The sequence below is a fragment of the Myodes glareolus genome, chromosome 25 (assembly GCF_982192425.1).
Source record: "Myodes glareolus chromosome 25, mMyoGla1.1, whole genome shotgun sequence".
In the NCBI taxonomy this organism is placed as follows: Eukaryota; Metazoa; Chordata; class Mammalia; order Rodentia; family Cricetidae; genus Myodes; species Myodes glareolus.
Window position 1 is genome coordinate 36,851,170 of NC_142050.1, and position 18,803 is coordinate 36,869,972.

Sequence of the window (18,803 nt, forward strand, 5' to 3'; positions counted from 1 at the left end):
AACTTTAAGAAGTAGAGTTGGCCTAGAAACATAACAAATCCAATCACTAACTCAATAAGCATTTACTAAATACCAAATATTTGCCAGGCACTGTGTCAGCATTGTGGTTTTAGAGTTGAAAGCCTTATGAAATCTACCCTTATGAAATCTCACCATGTGAATTACAAGTGAGAACTAATATATAAAGAATCGGGGTGAGGGGACAGCTACACACAATGAAATATTACACAGAAGAACAGCTAGCATAAAATGCAAACACATGCTACAACATGGGTGATGCCCAAGAACATTATGCTAAGTCAAAGGAGCCAGCTACCAGAGACCACACATTTTATAGCTCCATTATAAGAAATGTCTAGAACACCAAGCAGATCAGTAGTCCCCAGGAGGAGGAGGGTGAAAGGAGAATGACTGCTGATGAGTACAGAGCTCCTTTCGGGGATAAGAAAAATGTAAAATTTCAAAGTAGTTATGGACACACGGTCCTATGCATATACTAAAATTCATTTAACTATATACTTTTCATAGGTGACTTGTGTGAATCTCAATAAAGCTGTCAAAAACATACACAGAAATCAACAGTCTAGCAATGCAAATAACCAATTAGAATAAGAAATTCATTATTTGCAAAAAGTAGATTGAAAGTTACATAGGCTATTAAAATAAAACTTTCAAAATTATCAATGTACACAGGAAAGAATCCATGGGGAAAATGGCATTAGCTGGGAAGACTCACTTCAGAAAGCTATTGGTCCTCCTAAGCACTTTCTGAATTGAATATGATCCCAATGGAAAGGTTCACGGGCTTACTTTTTCCTGGAATCAGGCTATGTTGATTCTAAAGTTTTAACGGAAAAACACACATAGGGAGGAGCCAGGGCTACTCTGAAGAGGAAGCACAATGAAAGAGAATGAATCTTTCCAGACATTGAAAACCACAGGCTTCAATAATCACCAGTCAGTGGAAACAGAGTTCAAAAGCAGAACCCCAAACTTACAGATAAGTTATGACATTACGATACCATGGCAAGAAATATAAACTTTTAAACAATGGTGTTGGGAAGCTGAGTACTGGGAAAATGTAAAGCCATATTCAAACCTCAGGACATATACTTTCCTAGTTTAAAAAACAAACTAACATATAAATGGAAAAAATCAGATTTAAATAATACTTGAAAGGAACTTAAAATAAGACACAGGAAAAAGTCTAACTCAAAATACAAAAGTAATTTTTAAAGAGATAAATTTGATTACATTAAAGAGATTCCCAATGAGCTAAACATCACAACTAACTAGAAAGACTTTTACAACTCATTTCAAAGACAACATATGGAGAACAATTAGAAATAAAGAAAAGATCAACAAAATATTGAGAAAATGTATAAAGTTCAAAACATAGTTTATATAAAACATAAAATGTCAGTTAAATATATGAAAATATACTCAATCTTATTTATGATAAAATAAATATAAATTTAAACTAAATTGAAATGTTATGTCTCACTACCAACAAAGCTCCAAAAGTTTAACATCAGACAATGTGGGTGATATCTCATGGAAATACGTACTTTAATGTATTGCTTGTGAGCGTGGAATATGGTACAATCATGTCATTGTCAATTGTGGGTCTTTTCAGAGCAAAACTACGAAACCAGCTCTGGTATGCTCTAGTCAGCTTGAATCTAACAAAACCTTGTGCACAGTTAATTAGGGAATAATGAAATAAGCTCACCCACTCTACAAGAAACTCATCCTGCTCACTGAGCAGGTGCAAGGCTCTACCCAGCAATTGCTGTGTTCTTTAACAGGAGACTGCGCAGGACTAAGGGATTATAAGGAAGTTCACAACCAGACACAGGACAACATCCTATAGTGAATGCTGATTTCAGTGTATCAGATTCAAAAGACATTTCAGTTATGGAAATACAGTATGAATAAATTATTAAATAAGATAAGTTTCACTGGGGCTGAAGAGATAGCTCGGTAGCTAAGAGCACTGGCTACTCTTCCTGAGGTTCTGAGTTCAATTCCTATCTGTAATGAGATCCAGTACCCTCTTCTGGCCTGCAAGTATACATGCAGACAGAATACTGTATACATAATAAATAAATAAATCTTTTTTAAAAAGACAAGCTTCACTGAAACATTAAAGTTAGCAGAAAAAAAGCAAAGTTTGAAATGATTAGCATTATTTTATCTAAAAAAAAAACCTTCACATTCCTATTTATAGAGAAAGACCTGAAAAGTGTAATTGTGGTGATAACCAGAAAGCATGGATGTAAAAAACATGATGGAATCTGTGGTAGCAGGACGGGAACATGTGTTGTATAAGGTTTGCTTATTTTCTAGTGTTCTATACCAAACAGTTTTTTAAAGGAGTTAAATAAAGCTTCAAGATTCCCACTAACCTACAAAGCCCACTTGAAAAGTAATTATCTTCCTGGTGGTATGCAGGATTCTTGGATAATTTAGAATAAACTCCACATTGGAACACCATTGTTTAGCTCATTCACTGGCAAATCAAAGATTTCCTTCCTAGATGGTATGATTTCAATAAAAATCAAACATCTACCAGCTGAGGTCTAAGAGGGATAAAACTGGAGCAAAGTCAGTTTTCACAGGGCCTGCTGAAATGTGTCCACAAGCACACTTCACCTCCACCTCCCCAACTGAAAGCCTTGCCATGAAGTCCCCAAGGCTGCTGGGGAAGGGGCGCTAGCATACTTCACACAGCACTCCCATCTGGAAGAGAAAGCTTCAATCAGGTAAGCTTGATCTGCCTCAGTCACCGTTTGACAATAAAGTCACACCGCCTACCACTGACATGGTGGGTTTTGTTTTGAATCGTCACTGCACCTTCTCTATTGCAGCAACATATAAAATGTGTGTGAACACAACTATATTGCATGATTCTTCACTGACTTAGCATCCATGCAGTGTGTACTTGTAATATGGTGTAGACCACAGAGACTGCCACATACATATTCCTCTCCTAGTAGATTTTGCAACCTCCTGTAGGAATGTGGAAAACTGGGTCACCCAAACCAATGACACCTGAAAACTTTACATGCTATGAATAAAAAACAAACAAAAAGAAAGCAAAACAGGGTGCTCTGCTTTGGAAATCAGCATGTGATTGACAGTGAGGGTCAGGGAATGTAGAAAGTGACTGCGGAGTGAGTGGAGCTCAACAGGCACCAGGCACTCCTTGCAGAGCAAGAGTCAGGGTGTGACAACTAGAGGGGACACTGGCATCAAAGGAGAAACAATCAGGGAACACTATGGCCTCTGCTATTCAGAATCTGGGACTGTACCGCAAATGGATGGGAAGCACTTGCATATCTGAAGGACAGAGTGACAGGATCTAATGTACACCTAATATCACTGTGGGACATGCTGGAGGGACTTAAGAATGGGCATGAAAGGGGTATGGAGGCACATGACTTTAATTCCAGCTTTTGGGAGACAGAGCAGGTAGTGTGTTTAAAGCCAGCCTGGTATACATCACAAATTCCAGAATAGCCAGGGCTATGGAGAGAGACCCTGTCTCAAAAAATAAAACAAAACAAAACTTAAAAAAAAAAAAAGAATGGCAATGAGGAGCCAGTTTAGAAGACCAAATCATGGTGCTGGGGAGACGACTGTCTGTAAAGGGCCTGAGGCACAATCATGAGAACCTAAATTCATTCCCAGCACCTACATAAGATGGGTGCAGTGGCGCATCACAGTGCTGGAGAAGCTGAAAGAGGCAGAACCTGGGGATCACTGGTTAGCCAGTCCAGTCTGAAAATCAGTGAGTTCTGTGGACTCAAAAAATAGAATTGTTGAGGAAGACACCTGACATCAACCTCTCATGTCTACCATAGGCACATACACGTGTACATCCATCCATCCATCCATACACACACACACACACACACACACACACACACACACACACACACACACAGCCAGTCAAGATGACAGAGTACAATGGGCTAATGTAGGTTCAGCCTGATAGCCAATGCAGCACAAAGTTTACTTTTGTAAATACAATATAGCCCAACCTGTCCAGTATACAGTCTATGTTGCTTCTACATGGTAACTACAGAGCTGAGCTACTATGGCACACACAATGTGGCTCAGAGTCCAAGAGATATATTATCTGAACCTTTATGGAGAGTTTGCCAGCCCCAGGGTAGGTGTGGCAGTGGAGAGACCTGGGTTCACAATTCATAGTCCACCTTCCTTACTCAGGATTCTGTGCTGTGAATTCATCTACTCACCATAACTCCTTTGCAACCCCCAAATTAATACTCAAGGTACTTTCTGTCATGCTCCTGTGAGAGCAGAACAGCTGGGTGGTCATGCTGCCTTCATATGTGTACCTAGCTGAAGCTCAGCAAAGTGATGCTCTGCCTTCTTATTGCAACTCTTACATCATGAACAAATGTCCTAAATACCATATATTTGATGCTTCATGTTTTCATCTTTGTGTGTGTGAAAGTATGTGTGTGTATTTTATTTGGCAATTTTGCTGTTTAAAATGGATGAGGTTCTAAGCACTGTGCTGAGATGCTCATATGAGCTCCAAGGTAAAAGAAAGCTGTGGCATTCCTTATGAGAAAAAACAAGCCAAATGATAAGCTAATTTGGGCTTCAGTGATAGCACTCTTGGCTGTGAATTCAATGTTGGTCAACAGCAAGACAGCAGATAAAGCAGTTGTCACAAACCCTGGTAACCTGAGTTCAATTCCTGTAACCCATGTAAAGGTGGTGGGAGAGAACCAACTCCACAAAGTTGTCCTCTGACCACACAGGAGCCATGGCATACACATGCCCACATATATATGCATTCCTCCTTCTTACCCCCTCTTACACACACACACACACACACACACACACACACACACAGAGAGAGAGAGAGAGAGAGAGAGAGAGAGAGAGAGAGAGAGATTGAGATTAGATTTTCTGTCAAGATCTGAGTAAATTGGGAGCATGGAGACTATGGGAGAGGGTTAAAGGGGAGGGGAGAGGCAGGGAGGGGAGCAGAGAAAATGTAGAGCTCAATAAAAATTTTTAAAAAAGGATTAGGTTGTCTGTAAGCAGAAACATATAAAAACATTGTTATACAAATTTATGAACACATAATTTGTACTAACATATAACATCATTACACAGATGGTATTGATGCCATGTAGTGGTCAACTGATGAAAATATGACCAAAAACTCACAGAAAATTATCTCTATATTTTCCTTACCAATAATGGCTCACTGTTCACAAATTCAGGGTTCACAGAACATAACTACAGCTAATAATGAGAATGGCTACACTAAGGAAGCAAAAAAAAATCAATAAAAGGTGGTGATGGATTAAATACAAAGTAAACAAAGTGTTTCTGAAGTAAGCTGCTGTTTGGAAGGTACCATGTGGAAACAAAGCATGGAACACTGGAGTGTACCTCACAGGTGACCAGGACTTTGTCTTTAGCTGTGTTGAAGTTCAGATGCCTATGAGATCTCTGTATTGAGATATCAAGTAAACTGTTGTCTTCATGACTCCAGAGCTCAAAAACAAAGTCCAAGTACTGATGAAACTTTGAGAGTCACTGACACAATGAAGCAATATTGAAAGTTTGGGACTGACATGTCACTCAAGAAGAAAAAAATTAGGGAGCAGGGTCCAGGCCCAAGTGCATCCAGGTACTGCTTTACTTCCACAATAAACAGGAGGGATCATTTAAATCTTTATCCAGGTATTTTGATTTGTTTAGCTTGAAAGGGCTTTGAGGAAGAAGTTAATCTAGTGGTATATGTCTAAAATATGACATATGTTCAAATCCCTTGACCTGGTAAACATAATTTGGAGAACAGATCTTAAAATTCAGATAAACTTTAATGTTACAGAGAATTATTCTGAGGAATAATTCATGATGGCAAAGTCAGAAATAATCTTAACATTTGGGGAATGTTTACTCTGACAATATTAATGATATTTTCCTGCGATTTCATCTATAGATTCTAATATTAGAAATTTCAGTCTTTCCAGGGATTTAATAAATGTCCACTTCTATTTCCTTCAAGCTCAAAACAAAACCAAACAACCCCCAAACGATTATCACTTTCCCTCACTATAACACAAGCTGCATCAGGGCAGACTTCTATCCATTTGGCACAACGCTGTCCACCAGGCCCTCAAATACAACATGCTGATTGTGCATGGTTGACTTCAGTTGAATCTCATGTTTTAATCACATAGGATTTATAAGAATGTGTCGTAAAATGATGCAACTTGTCAATCTGTACCATTCCATTTGTCTAATAGGCTTTCCTCTCCCCATTTTGAGGCTCCTTCTCCATCATTTGTTAAACACTCTCAGGCAGCAGAGTCTGAAGTCTGGCTCACCTATTCTGTTCCACAGATAGAGATGTCCTATGGCCCGCTAGTGGCCAGCTGGGGCTGTATCTCAGTGGCAGATCATTTGGTGAAAATGTGGAAGGCCCTGGGTTTGATCCCAGCAATATGCCCAAGCACATGCATGCATGTGTATGTGTGGAAATGTGCATAACACACTTACAATGTGACAACACAAGACCATAATCCCAGTACTTGGAAGGCTAAGGCAGAAGGACCTTGAGATCTAGGCCAGCCTTTGTTACACTGAGAGTTTTAGGCCAGTACATAGTTATAGGCTACATAGAGAGGCTGTTCCAAACAAACAAAAAAATCATACTAAATGAAGTGAGTGGTATGATTTGTTTCTGCACTGGGTTAACTATTCCCTTTCAGGCCTGACTTCTATGCCTGCCACCTTATCTTTCAAGGAAAGCAACATAAATCTGCATCTGCAATTTTAAAATAGTCAGACTTTGGCTAAAACAAAAGTCATGTATATCTGGAGAAGAACCAACATATTTATAAATTCTACTTCATTATCTCAAGGGTAGGGAACTCTCCACTACACAGTCACAACTTGATGATAAGAAAAACATCAGCTGGCTCTAGACTGCTGAGGTTGACCCTGTCTTTCAGGGTGGCCTGCCTCGCCTTCCCGAGTTGTCTGTACAGCATACTAACAGTCCAGTCAACCCTGAAGAAATGCCATGGGGAAGCAGTGGAGTCTCACAATGCAACAGGCAACCTTACAGGCTTGGTAAGTCTTTTCAAAACTCATCTCCTTGCTCAAAGTAGGCTCATGGCTTGGCTGCCCCATACCACACCCTCCTCCACGCCAGCTACTCCACACTGCTTTACCATCACTACCTTTTCTGGCTTGGTGATGAAGAACATTTATGTTAGGGAGAGTAACAATCCAGCACCAAAGGTCTCAGCTTAAGTTATCTCTTTTTAAGAAGGATCCTAAGTCCTTGTGTGTTGTCTGGGCCATTCTACCAGCCCTGTGAGAAGGAGGGCAGCCTGCATGTCAAGACAAGAGCAGGCTGGAGTCAGGTGTACTCAGGTTTAAGCTCTGGCTCTACTATGACTGGTCAGAAGGCTTTGAATACATTATTAAATACTGCTAAGCTTCAATTTCCCCTTCCATAAATGGGAGAAAATAACAGAGCTCTTAAATGTTAGCTAATAATAATATGTTACTGTGTAAATGATGACTGCCCAGTCTGTTCCAGGGTCCCAGGGCCGAACTGCACCACTACAGACTAGCCAGCTGTGGAAGGCCCAGAGAAAGTAACTCCTGCACTTGCTGACCTGCCAGAGGAGATGGGAAGGTTTGTGAGGGAACAGAGGCAGCCTAAGCTTCTCATGGCCTGCCAGTCATGCTAAAGTCAAGTCCCTCCCTCAAACATCTAAGAAAGGCTTCATCAAAATAGCTATCTGACTTTAAATGTACTGGCTCTTCATTAAGAATGTATTTCTCCAAAACAATGACTTTCCACTAGAGATGCAACTGGGGCCTACCACAGACTTCACAAATTAGAAACTCTAGGGGTAGAGTCACATGTTTTGGCAAGCCCTCTAGGTGACTGGTAGTCCTCCAAAATAGTGCCTCACACAGATACACTTCGCAGAGTTCCATGACATCCCTTAGAAGGCACAAACATGCCCAAGATGCAGAGAGTCAGAAAAGTAAATAGGTAGGCAGAGGGGCCTGTGGGTTGATAATAAGCAGTTAAAGTGAAGAGGAGAGATACTGTCAACCATGAGCAGGAGGGGAGGCCCCAGACGCCAGGGGCCAAAACTTCTACAACAGAGTAGCTATCAGATTTCTAGGTCTTCCATGAAGCTTCACTGAAGGGAGGAACACGCTGACTACTGGAGCAACCTTAGTAAGTCACGGGCCATGGGTCAGTTTCGTGACTCCTGTGTTTTACAAAGCAACTGCAAGTATGAGATGGAGAGAAGAAGCGAGGGGAGAGAATGAGCAACAGCATAGGATGTGACACAGTTAACAGCTGTCATTTGTACAACAAGAAAATATTTCAAGTAGTCTTCATTTCTGAATTATCTGAAACACAAGGTAGGCCCCTACTTTTCCCCTTTCGGCAAGATTCAAAGAGCCTAGCCATCCCACTCCATGGCTGAGGAGGCCCTGGAGACAAGGTGTGTGCCCATCCATAGGCTGAGCATCTGCTGTTTCCCATATCCCCAGGGCTTCAGGGCTCCCTGTCCATAGATCTCAAGCCTCTCCAGGGTCTATGGGTGTGTATTCAAAGGCGCAACAGGCATCCTTGGGATACCCCAGGTCCAAAGAGGAGGTAGGATGCTTGCAGCTTGGACTCACCAACCAGAAAGGCAGAATGGGGTCTTGTAATGAACTTGCCCCAGGATCCTGCTAATGTAAAAGCAAGCCTGTCCTTAGGTTGTACTTTTATCAGTGTTAAAGTCTGTGTCCAGAAGTCATTCAGCAGTATGGAAATTCCTCCAAGCCAGGTCAAAACCAACACCACTGCAAGTGTACTCACAGGTCCCATGTGTTGTTACTGAAAGCAGTGACAAGTCTCGAGTTTGTGGCCATGTCAAAGGGCAAGAATGACTCAAAACTGAACCTTAGGAAGGCAAAATTGTTTTAAAAGTTGCTTAATGGCTTAAAAGTGCTTTGAGATTCAATGAAACTAATCATGATTGTACTACTAGTCTTTTGCCTGTGATTTTCTGCTTTTAGTAAGAAGCTCATAGTGACAAGCTGCAAACTTATTCATGGAAACATAAGGGATGCGTTCCTAACAGAAAACTGAAAATTCTAGAGCTGAGGGCTCTGTGGTCTTGCTCTCCTAGAGGAAAGAAAAACACACCCTTTCGGTGCTGACCTCTGTGTAATACTGCAGGCTTTCAGGCAGCCCAGGAGACCAGAAGTCAGTAGCTGCCCATAGGTTGGGGATAACAGGATGTGGCTCTGGTGAATCCTAGGAACCTAGACACTGGGGCTATGACTAGCAGTGCAGTCCAGTGAAGCTGTCCTCAGCACTCTAGGCTGTTATGGGCTTCTCTGCACCCCACCCCTACCTTGGCCTCCCTAGTAAGAGGCCTCTGCAGCCTCTTCACTGATCTGGACTTTAGGATCCTCATATGTCACAGGTGGACCATGACACCTAACTCATGAAGGCCCTACCAGGTTGTACTATGGTTCAAGAAGGCCCTGTACAATGTAAGGAGCCTACAAAAATAGAGATTCTTAAAGGAATAGAAAAAAAAATGTTTTGTCCAAACCAGCTAGTCTCCTGATCTTAGATCCCTGCCAGAGATACTGGAGGGAAACAAAATAGAACAAAAACTTCTTGAACCATTGGGCCAGACACCACTGACTGATACTCTCTCTGAATGTACTCCTAGGAAACCCAGATGCCCGGCCCAACTCCAGAGTATTCACGCCTCCTACCACAGTACCCAGCTCCCTGGCAAGCTCTCCCAAGTTCCCTCCCTCCTCCTATTACATCCAAACCACTAAAAATTACCTGGTTCAAGTATCATTTTGATACCAGTCCCCTTCTCCACACCATAAAATGTCTCTTGAATTGGAACCCCTTTTAAACCTTTGATAACTGATCCAAAACACTTACTGTCCTCATCTGCTGGTCTATTTTCTGCTTACCACTCCAGCCAAGCAAAAATTACTTTGCAAATGAGTCCCATTATACACTCTGCTCATTCACCTTGTTAAGCCAGCACAAGAGCTTTGGCTGTGTCTGTTGTCTTTATAAAGGACTACTTCATTTACCCAACTTCCCTTGAAATAGGCTGATCCACGAAATTGATCTACATAAATTAATTTTCTTCTCTACCAGAAACTTAACCCTTTATGTGGTCTTAAATCCTTTTCAGAATAAGTCATGGTACAACCAAATGAAACTTTATTTTGACCATTTTCATTTCTGTAATACATTAGAAAGCCTCCCCATCTCAGTAAGCAGAATATGATGAATATCGATTAATCATTTCCTTATGGTGTAGGTCATACTTAATGAATAACAGTAATCATTCCAGGCTGTGGCTGCAGATATAAACGGTCCAGACTGAAGCTGACTACATGTATGCATTCTTATGTGCCCTTTCACTCAGATCCCGTCTGAAGTCCCTGCTCTCAGTGTGGGTTTTAATGACTGGATGCAGGTACACAGAATCCCAGGAATTTACAACCTTGTTTTTGTCACAGAGCTGTAAGTTCTTTATTTGGGGTGAGGGACTGAGGGAACCTTCCACAACTAGCAACAAAACCGTTTTCCAAATCTTTATCATGTGATTTTTTTTTTTTTTTGTTACAGGCTGTAGGTACAAAGACCACAAAAAAATGGACTTCTTTAATAGGATGATGCCAAAGTTCTACATAGAACCGGCATGATGGATTTTGACAAACCCTTGGAAAAGTCACTTTATAATTGAAGAATAATTCACAGATTGAATAGAAAATATTGGTATGGAGGGAAATGCCCAGTTTTCACAAATAAGCCTTTTAAATCAAGATGTGATGTGTAACTGTATGGAAATGCGTTTTTCATCCCACATTATGAAGTGCTTCACAGTGATTTCTCTGTGAAATGCAGATGGACAGAACCAGCAGGGGAGGGGGATGCCCTTGTTCTATTATGTATTAGATGGCATTCTTTCTGTGACGGAGGATTTTATAATATCTACACATTAGCACACACAAAAGAGTCAATCAGTCTTAATTCTCTTTAAACATGGCACTTAATTGATCAGAATGTGCTAGAGCAAAAGTAGTTAGGAAAGAACTGTTAAACCAGAGTACTACCTAAATCACTACAAATCTGTTTGGTATTATGTTCACAAATAAGTGACACCACAAAATTAATTTTCAGTTGTGAAGGTTTGCTAATTTGTTTTGTTTTGTTTTAGTAATGATTTCCCTAACTTTTTTTTAAAGGACAGAGTCATCCATCTGAAAATGACCCAGTGGCAATGACTATCCATTCTATCTGTGTCCTTTCTGTTGGCTCCAGACTGTTAAGAGGGAGGATACTCTGTAAGTTGGCCTTGTAACCACTCTCATAAACACCTGGCTCACTGACTGGTAAAACAGGTATGGCTTTCGCTGACTCAGAATCTATCAAGAATCTGACACACCGTCCTTTCTAACCTGGGTGAACTAAATTACACGGAAACATAAAGACACTGTGCTCTCTTTTCTTCAGTCAAGTGCAGTGCAAGTTATGATGCTTTATGTGCTCTGCATTCTGTCTGCTCTGCAGCACGTAGTTAAGAAAGGCCCCGAGAACTGGAAATAGGCGGATGAAATCCAGAGGTATGTATAGTCGACCAGAAGGTGGCAGCGTGGTAGGGGGTGAGGATGTCAGACAAGAGTATAAGAAATATTCAGGGGGTGGACGGGAAGGCATGGTGGCACATACCTTTAATTCCAGTGCTCTGGAAGCAAAGGCAACTGGATCAAGCTAGTCTGGCCTACTTATTGAGTTCCAGGCCAAGCAGAGCTATATGGTGAGAGCCTATCTCAAAATAAATAAATAAATAAAAAAGACTCAAGACCCAAGTGAGTACTAGCAAGTCATGAATCTTGGGCTGCTGTAAAGTATTGCTTGATGACATTAAAAAGAACAGTCAATCCTAAGAGAGACATACATGGATCTAATCTACATGGGAATTAGAAAAAGATAAGATCTCCTAAGTAAATTGGGAGCATGGGGGCCATGGGAGAGGGCAAAAGGAGAGAGGGAGGGAAGGAGGGGACAGAGAAAAAGATATAGCTTAATAAAAACAAATTAAAAAACAAATAAAAGACTTCGCTTTAAAACAAAAAAACGAACAATCCATGCTTCAGATGTTTATAAAGTTCCTACCAGGGTTAAGGAACTGCACAACTACAGCGGGAGGCACACACAGATTCTGGCCCTCCAGAAGTACCCCAGGAAGGAAGAGCCCCAAAGTCCCTTTTCTTGTATATTTCATACTAATAAGAATAGTATTAAAGAAATGCCCTCAGATTTGATTAGCACCATTTTTCTTAATAGAGAGAATCTAGAGAGTTCACAACAGAGAAAGGAGATGTTTCAGAGACAGAAACAAGTTCTGTGGCGAAAAAGTAGAGTACAGTTGTTATCTTCAAGTATATGAACAGTTTTAGAGGAAAAAGTAACAGAAAACAAGTTTGACTGAAAGCAGATGAGATTTTCAGCAGGTCCAGGGATCTCCAGACCATCAGATTCACGGAATATTAGAACTGATTAATGAAGCAGTTGCTAATATTCTTTCCTAGATAACAGCTACCAGTGAGTGGAAGATTTCCAGTCAGGGAGTGGGTCCTTGCTAAGGGCAAAGGTTCGCATTTGTTCTTAGGGATGCCTTCCCAGGAACACAGCTGCAGCCCCTCAGAGTCTGTCTTAGGATCTGTGTGCACGTCTGTAACGCAGCACAGAAGTGTTGCTACGGAAGAGGTAGTCTCTACCTGGAACGAGCAGAAGCTCGATGAGAATGGACACTCGGAAAGGTCTCAAAAGCCATAAGGGAAATAGAAAAAAATGCCATCTAAAACATGATCAGACAAGGGTATATCCCCCTATCCCTGACCCTGGAGATTCTGCTGAAGGCAGGGAGGCAGCTATCATTTCTCAGAGGCTGCTGCTCCAGGGTCCTATGTTCCCCAAGGTAAGGGCACAGCCAGGGTTTTCCCAGAAAGACCTGCTCCTGGGAAATGACTGCCGAAAGCTGCTGTGTGACTGACTCCTCCATCTGTGTCCTGTCAGCGAGTGCCCACCACACGACTATCTGGAATACAAGTGAGCCCGTGAAGCCAGGAATGAATTCTCCAACAGGCGCACATGGATGGGGCACAACACGGTCTTCAACTCTAGATGTAGAAAACAGCAGCATGTGCGTGTGAGAACTGCATTTGTGTTAACGAGGATACACAATAAAAGTTAAATAACGAAAGAGGAAAACAGCATTCTATGCAAAAGAGATGCTAATATTTAAGAAATTTCTTAGGAAATCTGTAATGAGAAGCTTTGAAATTCACACATAATTCTTTTAGATCAACTAAAGAAAACATTTTCAAATAAAAGGGAAGTTGGGAGTCTTCTCTTTACACCATAAAAAAACAAAAATATGTAAGAACTGTCACACACAAAAACAAACAAACAAACAACCATTGCATCTGGGTCAGACACACTCCCCAGTGAGTCTGTATACCTTTAAATATTTTGACTTTCACTTCCTCTATTCCTGAACTCCTAGAGGTCAGAGGCCAGGTCTTTGTCATTTCTCCAAACACAGAACCTGCCATGAGGCCCAGGACACGGAGCCTCTGTAAATGTTTGCTCACTGAAGGCATGAAAGATGCACCCTGGTCTGCAGAATGAGGGAACAAACAGGGAGTTCAGCATGTAGAGAGTGTGGAAAGTACATGACCCAAATCACAGTCTAAGTCAGAATCACCATCACCAACCACTATCATTCTCAGTTTCTTTTAAAGAAAAAAATAAAGATCTTCCTGTACTCTGAGTTTTCAATTTTCTAGGTTTTTTTCTCCCCTCCTTCAACAAGGTATTGTCACATGAAATGGAGCTATTATGAGCTTGGGCCTTTCAAGTTCACACTCTATTAGTGGTTACACAAAGTCTGCTAGTATTATTCTGAATCCAGCCTTTGACTGCAACCCCAAGCGGTTGAATCGTCATACTAAGGCTACCAGAAAGCACTAGCAAAGCATGCATTCAGAGAACAATAAAAAATGCACAAATCTGATCAGCACTACTTAGCTCCATGCAAACCTCAAAGGTAGATCCTTAAGACTGATCTCTATGTGAGAAAGGAAGAAAAAAATGAAGGAGCATGAAACAAAAAATATGAAGAATGTAAGCAGCTATAATTTGCATAAAGCCCCCAATTTTCTTTGGTAAAAAATTCATATTTAATGCCTAGTGCAGGAGACCCTGGCATGTAGCTAAGTAGGAGCTCTCCTCTAAGAAGAACCAGTAAGCAACCGTTGGGGACTCCTTACCCAGCCTGCCACCTTGTATAGGAGTAGGTCCTTGCTAAGGGCAAAGGTTCCCTTTCATTCTTAGGGATGCCTTCCCGGCAACACAGCTGCAGCCCCTCAGAGTCTGTCTTAGGATCTGTGTGCACATTTGTAATATGGAAGAGGTATTCTCTACCTGAAACCAGCAGAAACTTGACAGGAATGGACACTCTGGAAAGGTCACAGAGGAGGTAAAAAACAAACAAATAAACAAACAAAAAACAAAAGTCTTTCTTCCCTGGCTATGGGAAGTTTATTGTTGCTACTTCCCAAAAGGAATAGTAGGAGATTAATAATTGAAATGTTGCTGTTACTGATTTTCTAAACTATTTGTGGGTTACACTTTCCCTGAGAATGCCATGCCTGTAAGCAACTCAGAAGACAGGGGCATTTAACACATACTAAGAAAACGCCTATTCGAGGCTGGAACTCTATCAAATATCAGGTTCCTCACACAATCCAATAAAGGCTAAAAGTTCTGTAAAGTAAGATACCAAGGTCATAAGCTTGATCCAAACTCCAGCTTCTCTGATTTGAGTGTCCTGCCATCCTGTCCAGTATCAAGACTAAAACTAATGAGTTTTGCTTCACTATTCAAATGTAGCAACAAGGAAAACAATAGCTATACTTCCTACCTTTAAAAACATAAAATGTAAACATAGGCCAAGATATTATAGTTGATACGTCATAAAATTCTTTTGAGGGAAGATGACTCAGTTTGGTGGCCACCTGATGAGGACTTCAGAGTTTACACGCTGAACGTTTGTGTCCTCCGTGCTCACCAACACACCATGTCTCAGGTGAGTGCAACACAGTTAACTTGGAATTTAAGTCCCTCTAATTGGGAACCCATAGGGATACGGACCCCTGTGGCTGACCTTTGCACTGCATACTGAAAAGGGCTTGGTAAGCAAGTTGATGGAGAAATATAATCACAAGGCAAATGTTTAACCTTCTAAAGAAAATAAACCCCCCCCCTTTTTTTTTTTACAAGAAGTTTGACTTGATCAACTGAAAACTAACATGCTGCTTATAACCCTACTCTTTAAGAAAGTCCTAGAAGACTGACTACATTTCACCACTTATTAATTTGTATTATCAAATATGCTTTGTTGCAAAAGCAGCATGCCTGTCTAAATTTCTACATTCCAGCCTTCACTCAGTATTCCGGTCACACTCCATTTGAGAAATTCCAGCTAAAAAGTCTCGTGTGTCATTAGACTTCTGAGAAGAATCGTGTAAACTATGAGGGGGCAAAAGCCCTCTTCTCGGAGAAGTCTGCAGGAGAAGTCTTGCTCGTTTAAGACACACACCTGCATAAGCACACACGTGCACACACACACGCACGACACTCACACATGCATAGTCCCTGGGTTTGGTTGAGATATGATTTTTTAAAAAAAAAATCAGGTTCACTGAATCCACGGATTGTCACTGCGGGGTCAAGGGAGAAGTCACTGTAGTCTTGGATACAAACATTCTGAGTGAATGCAGGTCCCCAAAGCATAGTCCTTGACTGTGGAGGTCATTTATCTGTCTCACAGCACGCCTAACAGTCTCTCCCAAAAAGCGCAGGCCTGAGCTTTGGGCTGAGTGAGTCTGGGCTGGTAGAGGAGCAGTGCTGAGCAAGACTAGGAAAAGAATGATGAAGATGCACAGAAATGCTCCCAGAGAAGAAAAAGCTACAAACAAAAGAACAGTTAAGAGAACCCACAGACAAGATTCAAGAAAACCCAGGGTTGGAAGGGGTGGCAAATTAGGTTGCTGGGAATAGAGGAGGGTTAGAACTGAGACCTCCGAGTTCCACAGTCCTACACTGTAGCACCTTACACACCTGTAATTCTTTATCTGAAATAACAAAGTCATAGGACCAACCATACTAGGGCTTGCATAGCTCCCCCCCCCGGGGGGGGGTAGCCTACATTCCTCATGGATTCCAAATGAAATCAACATGATAAACGCAGTCCCTAAGGTGGTTTTGTACAAAGTTGACAAAATACACTCCAACCCACCTACCCAGCCCCTGGAAGAAGAAAAGCAGCCCTCTATCACAGTTGCGAATCCAATGCCAAGTTCCTTCTAAAATGCTCACCCCGAGTGTCCAGCAGAGGGAGTCTCAAGGAGGTACTTAATAAAGAAAAAACTGTTTCATTTTAGCACTCCAGACAGTGGGAGCTTTGACTGCAGCCCCCTCCCCTAGAACAGACGAACAATGAATGGCCGACATGGGCTCTCCTACGTGTTCACATACCCATTGGCATGCTCCTATTCTATGTGGTGGAGTGACCAGAAATTTTGTTTTGTTTTGTGGAACGGTTAAATGGACCTTGTGTTCTTCAGAATCAAAGAGGAAAGCCCCTGGAATAACATTTCTCTGTTGCTTTCTAAACAGCCCCTTTGTTTCTAAGAGACTCTGGAAAAAAAATATTTACAGTCCATAGGTTATTTACAGCCTCATTATTCAGAGTCGGGTTGGTAACTTTATTCCATGCAGAAACCTAATTCATTTGGAGCCCTGGAACTAATAACAGATTTTCTTTTCAGATAAGTTGGTTTTTTTTTTAATCAGCCTCTCCTAACAGAGATAAAACTATTAATGAGATCCCAGTTTCACTCGGCCCCACAGTTGCCCGGGTTTATAGGATTACAATCTCCCCTCGCCCCTCCTCTTGGTTCCAAGCAAACCCGTTTCCCTCTCATTTGCGATTTCATCCACCGAATATCTGAACAAAACCGAAAGAAAGCCAGATGGACCCACTCTAAAAAGTATGTAAAAGGCTGCTATTTCAATGATTTCACGAGGGAAACATTTTCACGATGAAGTAACTGAAAATGCAGGCACACTTTGGTTGAAAAAGCCCTCGTACTACAAGCACACAAAAACACATAGAAGTGTAAAAACTTAGTTGATTCGGGTTTGATTTTTCTCGCCGCAAGCTGACGGAACTGACTGAAGAGAACCGAAAGAGTGTGCGAGGCAGCTGTATCGCCTTACCTTTTCTTTCTTAGGAAGACAGTCAAACGGGGGGGGGGGGGGGGGGGATCAGCCACCGCCAGGTGAAGGTGCACAGCACACAGATCCACCCAGGCCGAGCCAGAAAACCTTCTTTCGCCCCCCTTGCCCCGCAAGCCAAACTACATTCTCCCTGCCACACGCTAATTGCGAGGAGATTTTGAGCCTATTTCATTGTTCTGCCTGGGTCTGAAATGGACTTTTCATCTCTACCCTCTCTCACCGCTTGGCCCCTCACAATCGGATTCCACAGCCGCCGCCGCCACCACCACCCCCCCCCCAAAAAATCGGAGGCTCGGAAAGAATAAAGGAGTGTGGGGTGGGAGTGGAGATGTTTGGAAAAGGGAGCAGAGAGGACGGACAAGTAGGAAGGAGATCATTTAAAGGTACTGGGGGAGGATCGCATCACCTTCATTTATCACAAATAAACAGAAAGCAGTCACGGATCCGTCTTTTCCCACACGCCGCCCCCATTTCTTTTCTTTGGGCAGCAGCCCACCCGGCACACACCCCCCAGCCGCCTTCTCTGCCCTGGAAATAAGATCCTGCTCCAGGCCAGCTCCGGTCCCGTCTGGGCCCGGGATGGGGGCACCAGGGAGGGTCACGAGCCCCCGCGGCCAGGGCCCGGGGCTGCGGCCGGGGTCTGCCGGGCGAGGGGCCGCGGGCAGAACAAAGCTGCGGGGGCCGCGGCCGGCCGAGCAAGCAGGGGATCGCGGGCCGGACGCTCCTTACCTTCGTACACGGGGGCCATCGGGGCCGGGGTGTCCGCGGTTCATGGCAACGGAGAAGGGAACGCGGCGCGCGAGCTCGGCCCCCTCAGCCTCAGTGGGAATCTGCCATCTTGAGCCTGTGTCTCCGCTCTCGGCTCAGCCCAGGCCGCCAGCGCCCGCATCACCGCCTCACTTGGCCGGCGCCGGGGGAGGGGGCCGGGCGGGCGCGTCGCCGCCACCGCCGCCGCCGCCGCCGTGGCCGCGGCCCGGGCCCTGCGCGGGGGGCTCGGCCGGCCCGGGGCGGCTAAGGCGCCGAGGCCGAGGGCCGGGCGGGTCCGCGAGGGCGGGAGCCGGGGCGGGCTGCGGCGGCCAGGGCCCGGGCCGGAGCTCAGCTCCGCATGGCTGTGAGGCGGGGGCGCCGGCAAAAGTTGCCCGTGAGGAGCAGGGGGAGGGGGCGGGGGCGGGGCGGCGCGGCCGGGCGCGAGCGGGCAGGCGGGCAAGCGCGAGCGAACGAGCCGGGAAGAGCCCCAGGGAGTCCGCGCGCAATCGAGCGCCGATGGCACGGATGCGAGGCGGGGAAGGCCGAGCCGAAGGACGGAGCCGGGCGTCGGCGGGGGCCGAGCGCGGCCCGAGGGGAGCCGAGCGGCCGTGCG

General features: G+C 43.5%; 1 protein-coding gene across 4 annotated transcripts in view; it reads right to left on the reverse strand.

Moving 5' to 3' along the window:
* Hipk2 (homeodomain interacting protein kinase 2) overlaps positions 1-18,331 on the reverse strand; it is a 191,980-nt gene extending 173,649 nt beyond the window's left edge. For all 4 annotated transcript variants that reach the window (XM_085683615.2, XM_085683614.2, XM_085683613.2 and 1 more), the window contains exon 1: positions 18,173-18,331. In XM_085683615.2, the coding sequence (XP_085539741.2) occupies positions 18,173-18,191 (19 nt within the window). In that variant the 5' untranslated portion in view covers positions 18,192-18,331. The remainder of the gene's footprint in view (positions 1-18,172) is intronic.
* Between the last annotated feature and the right edge of the window lie 472 nt (positions 18,332-18,803).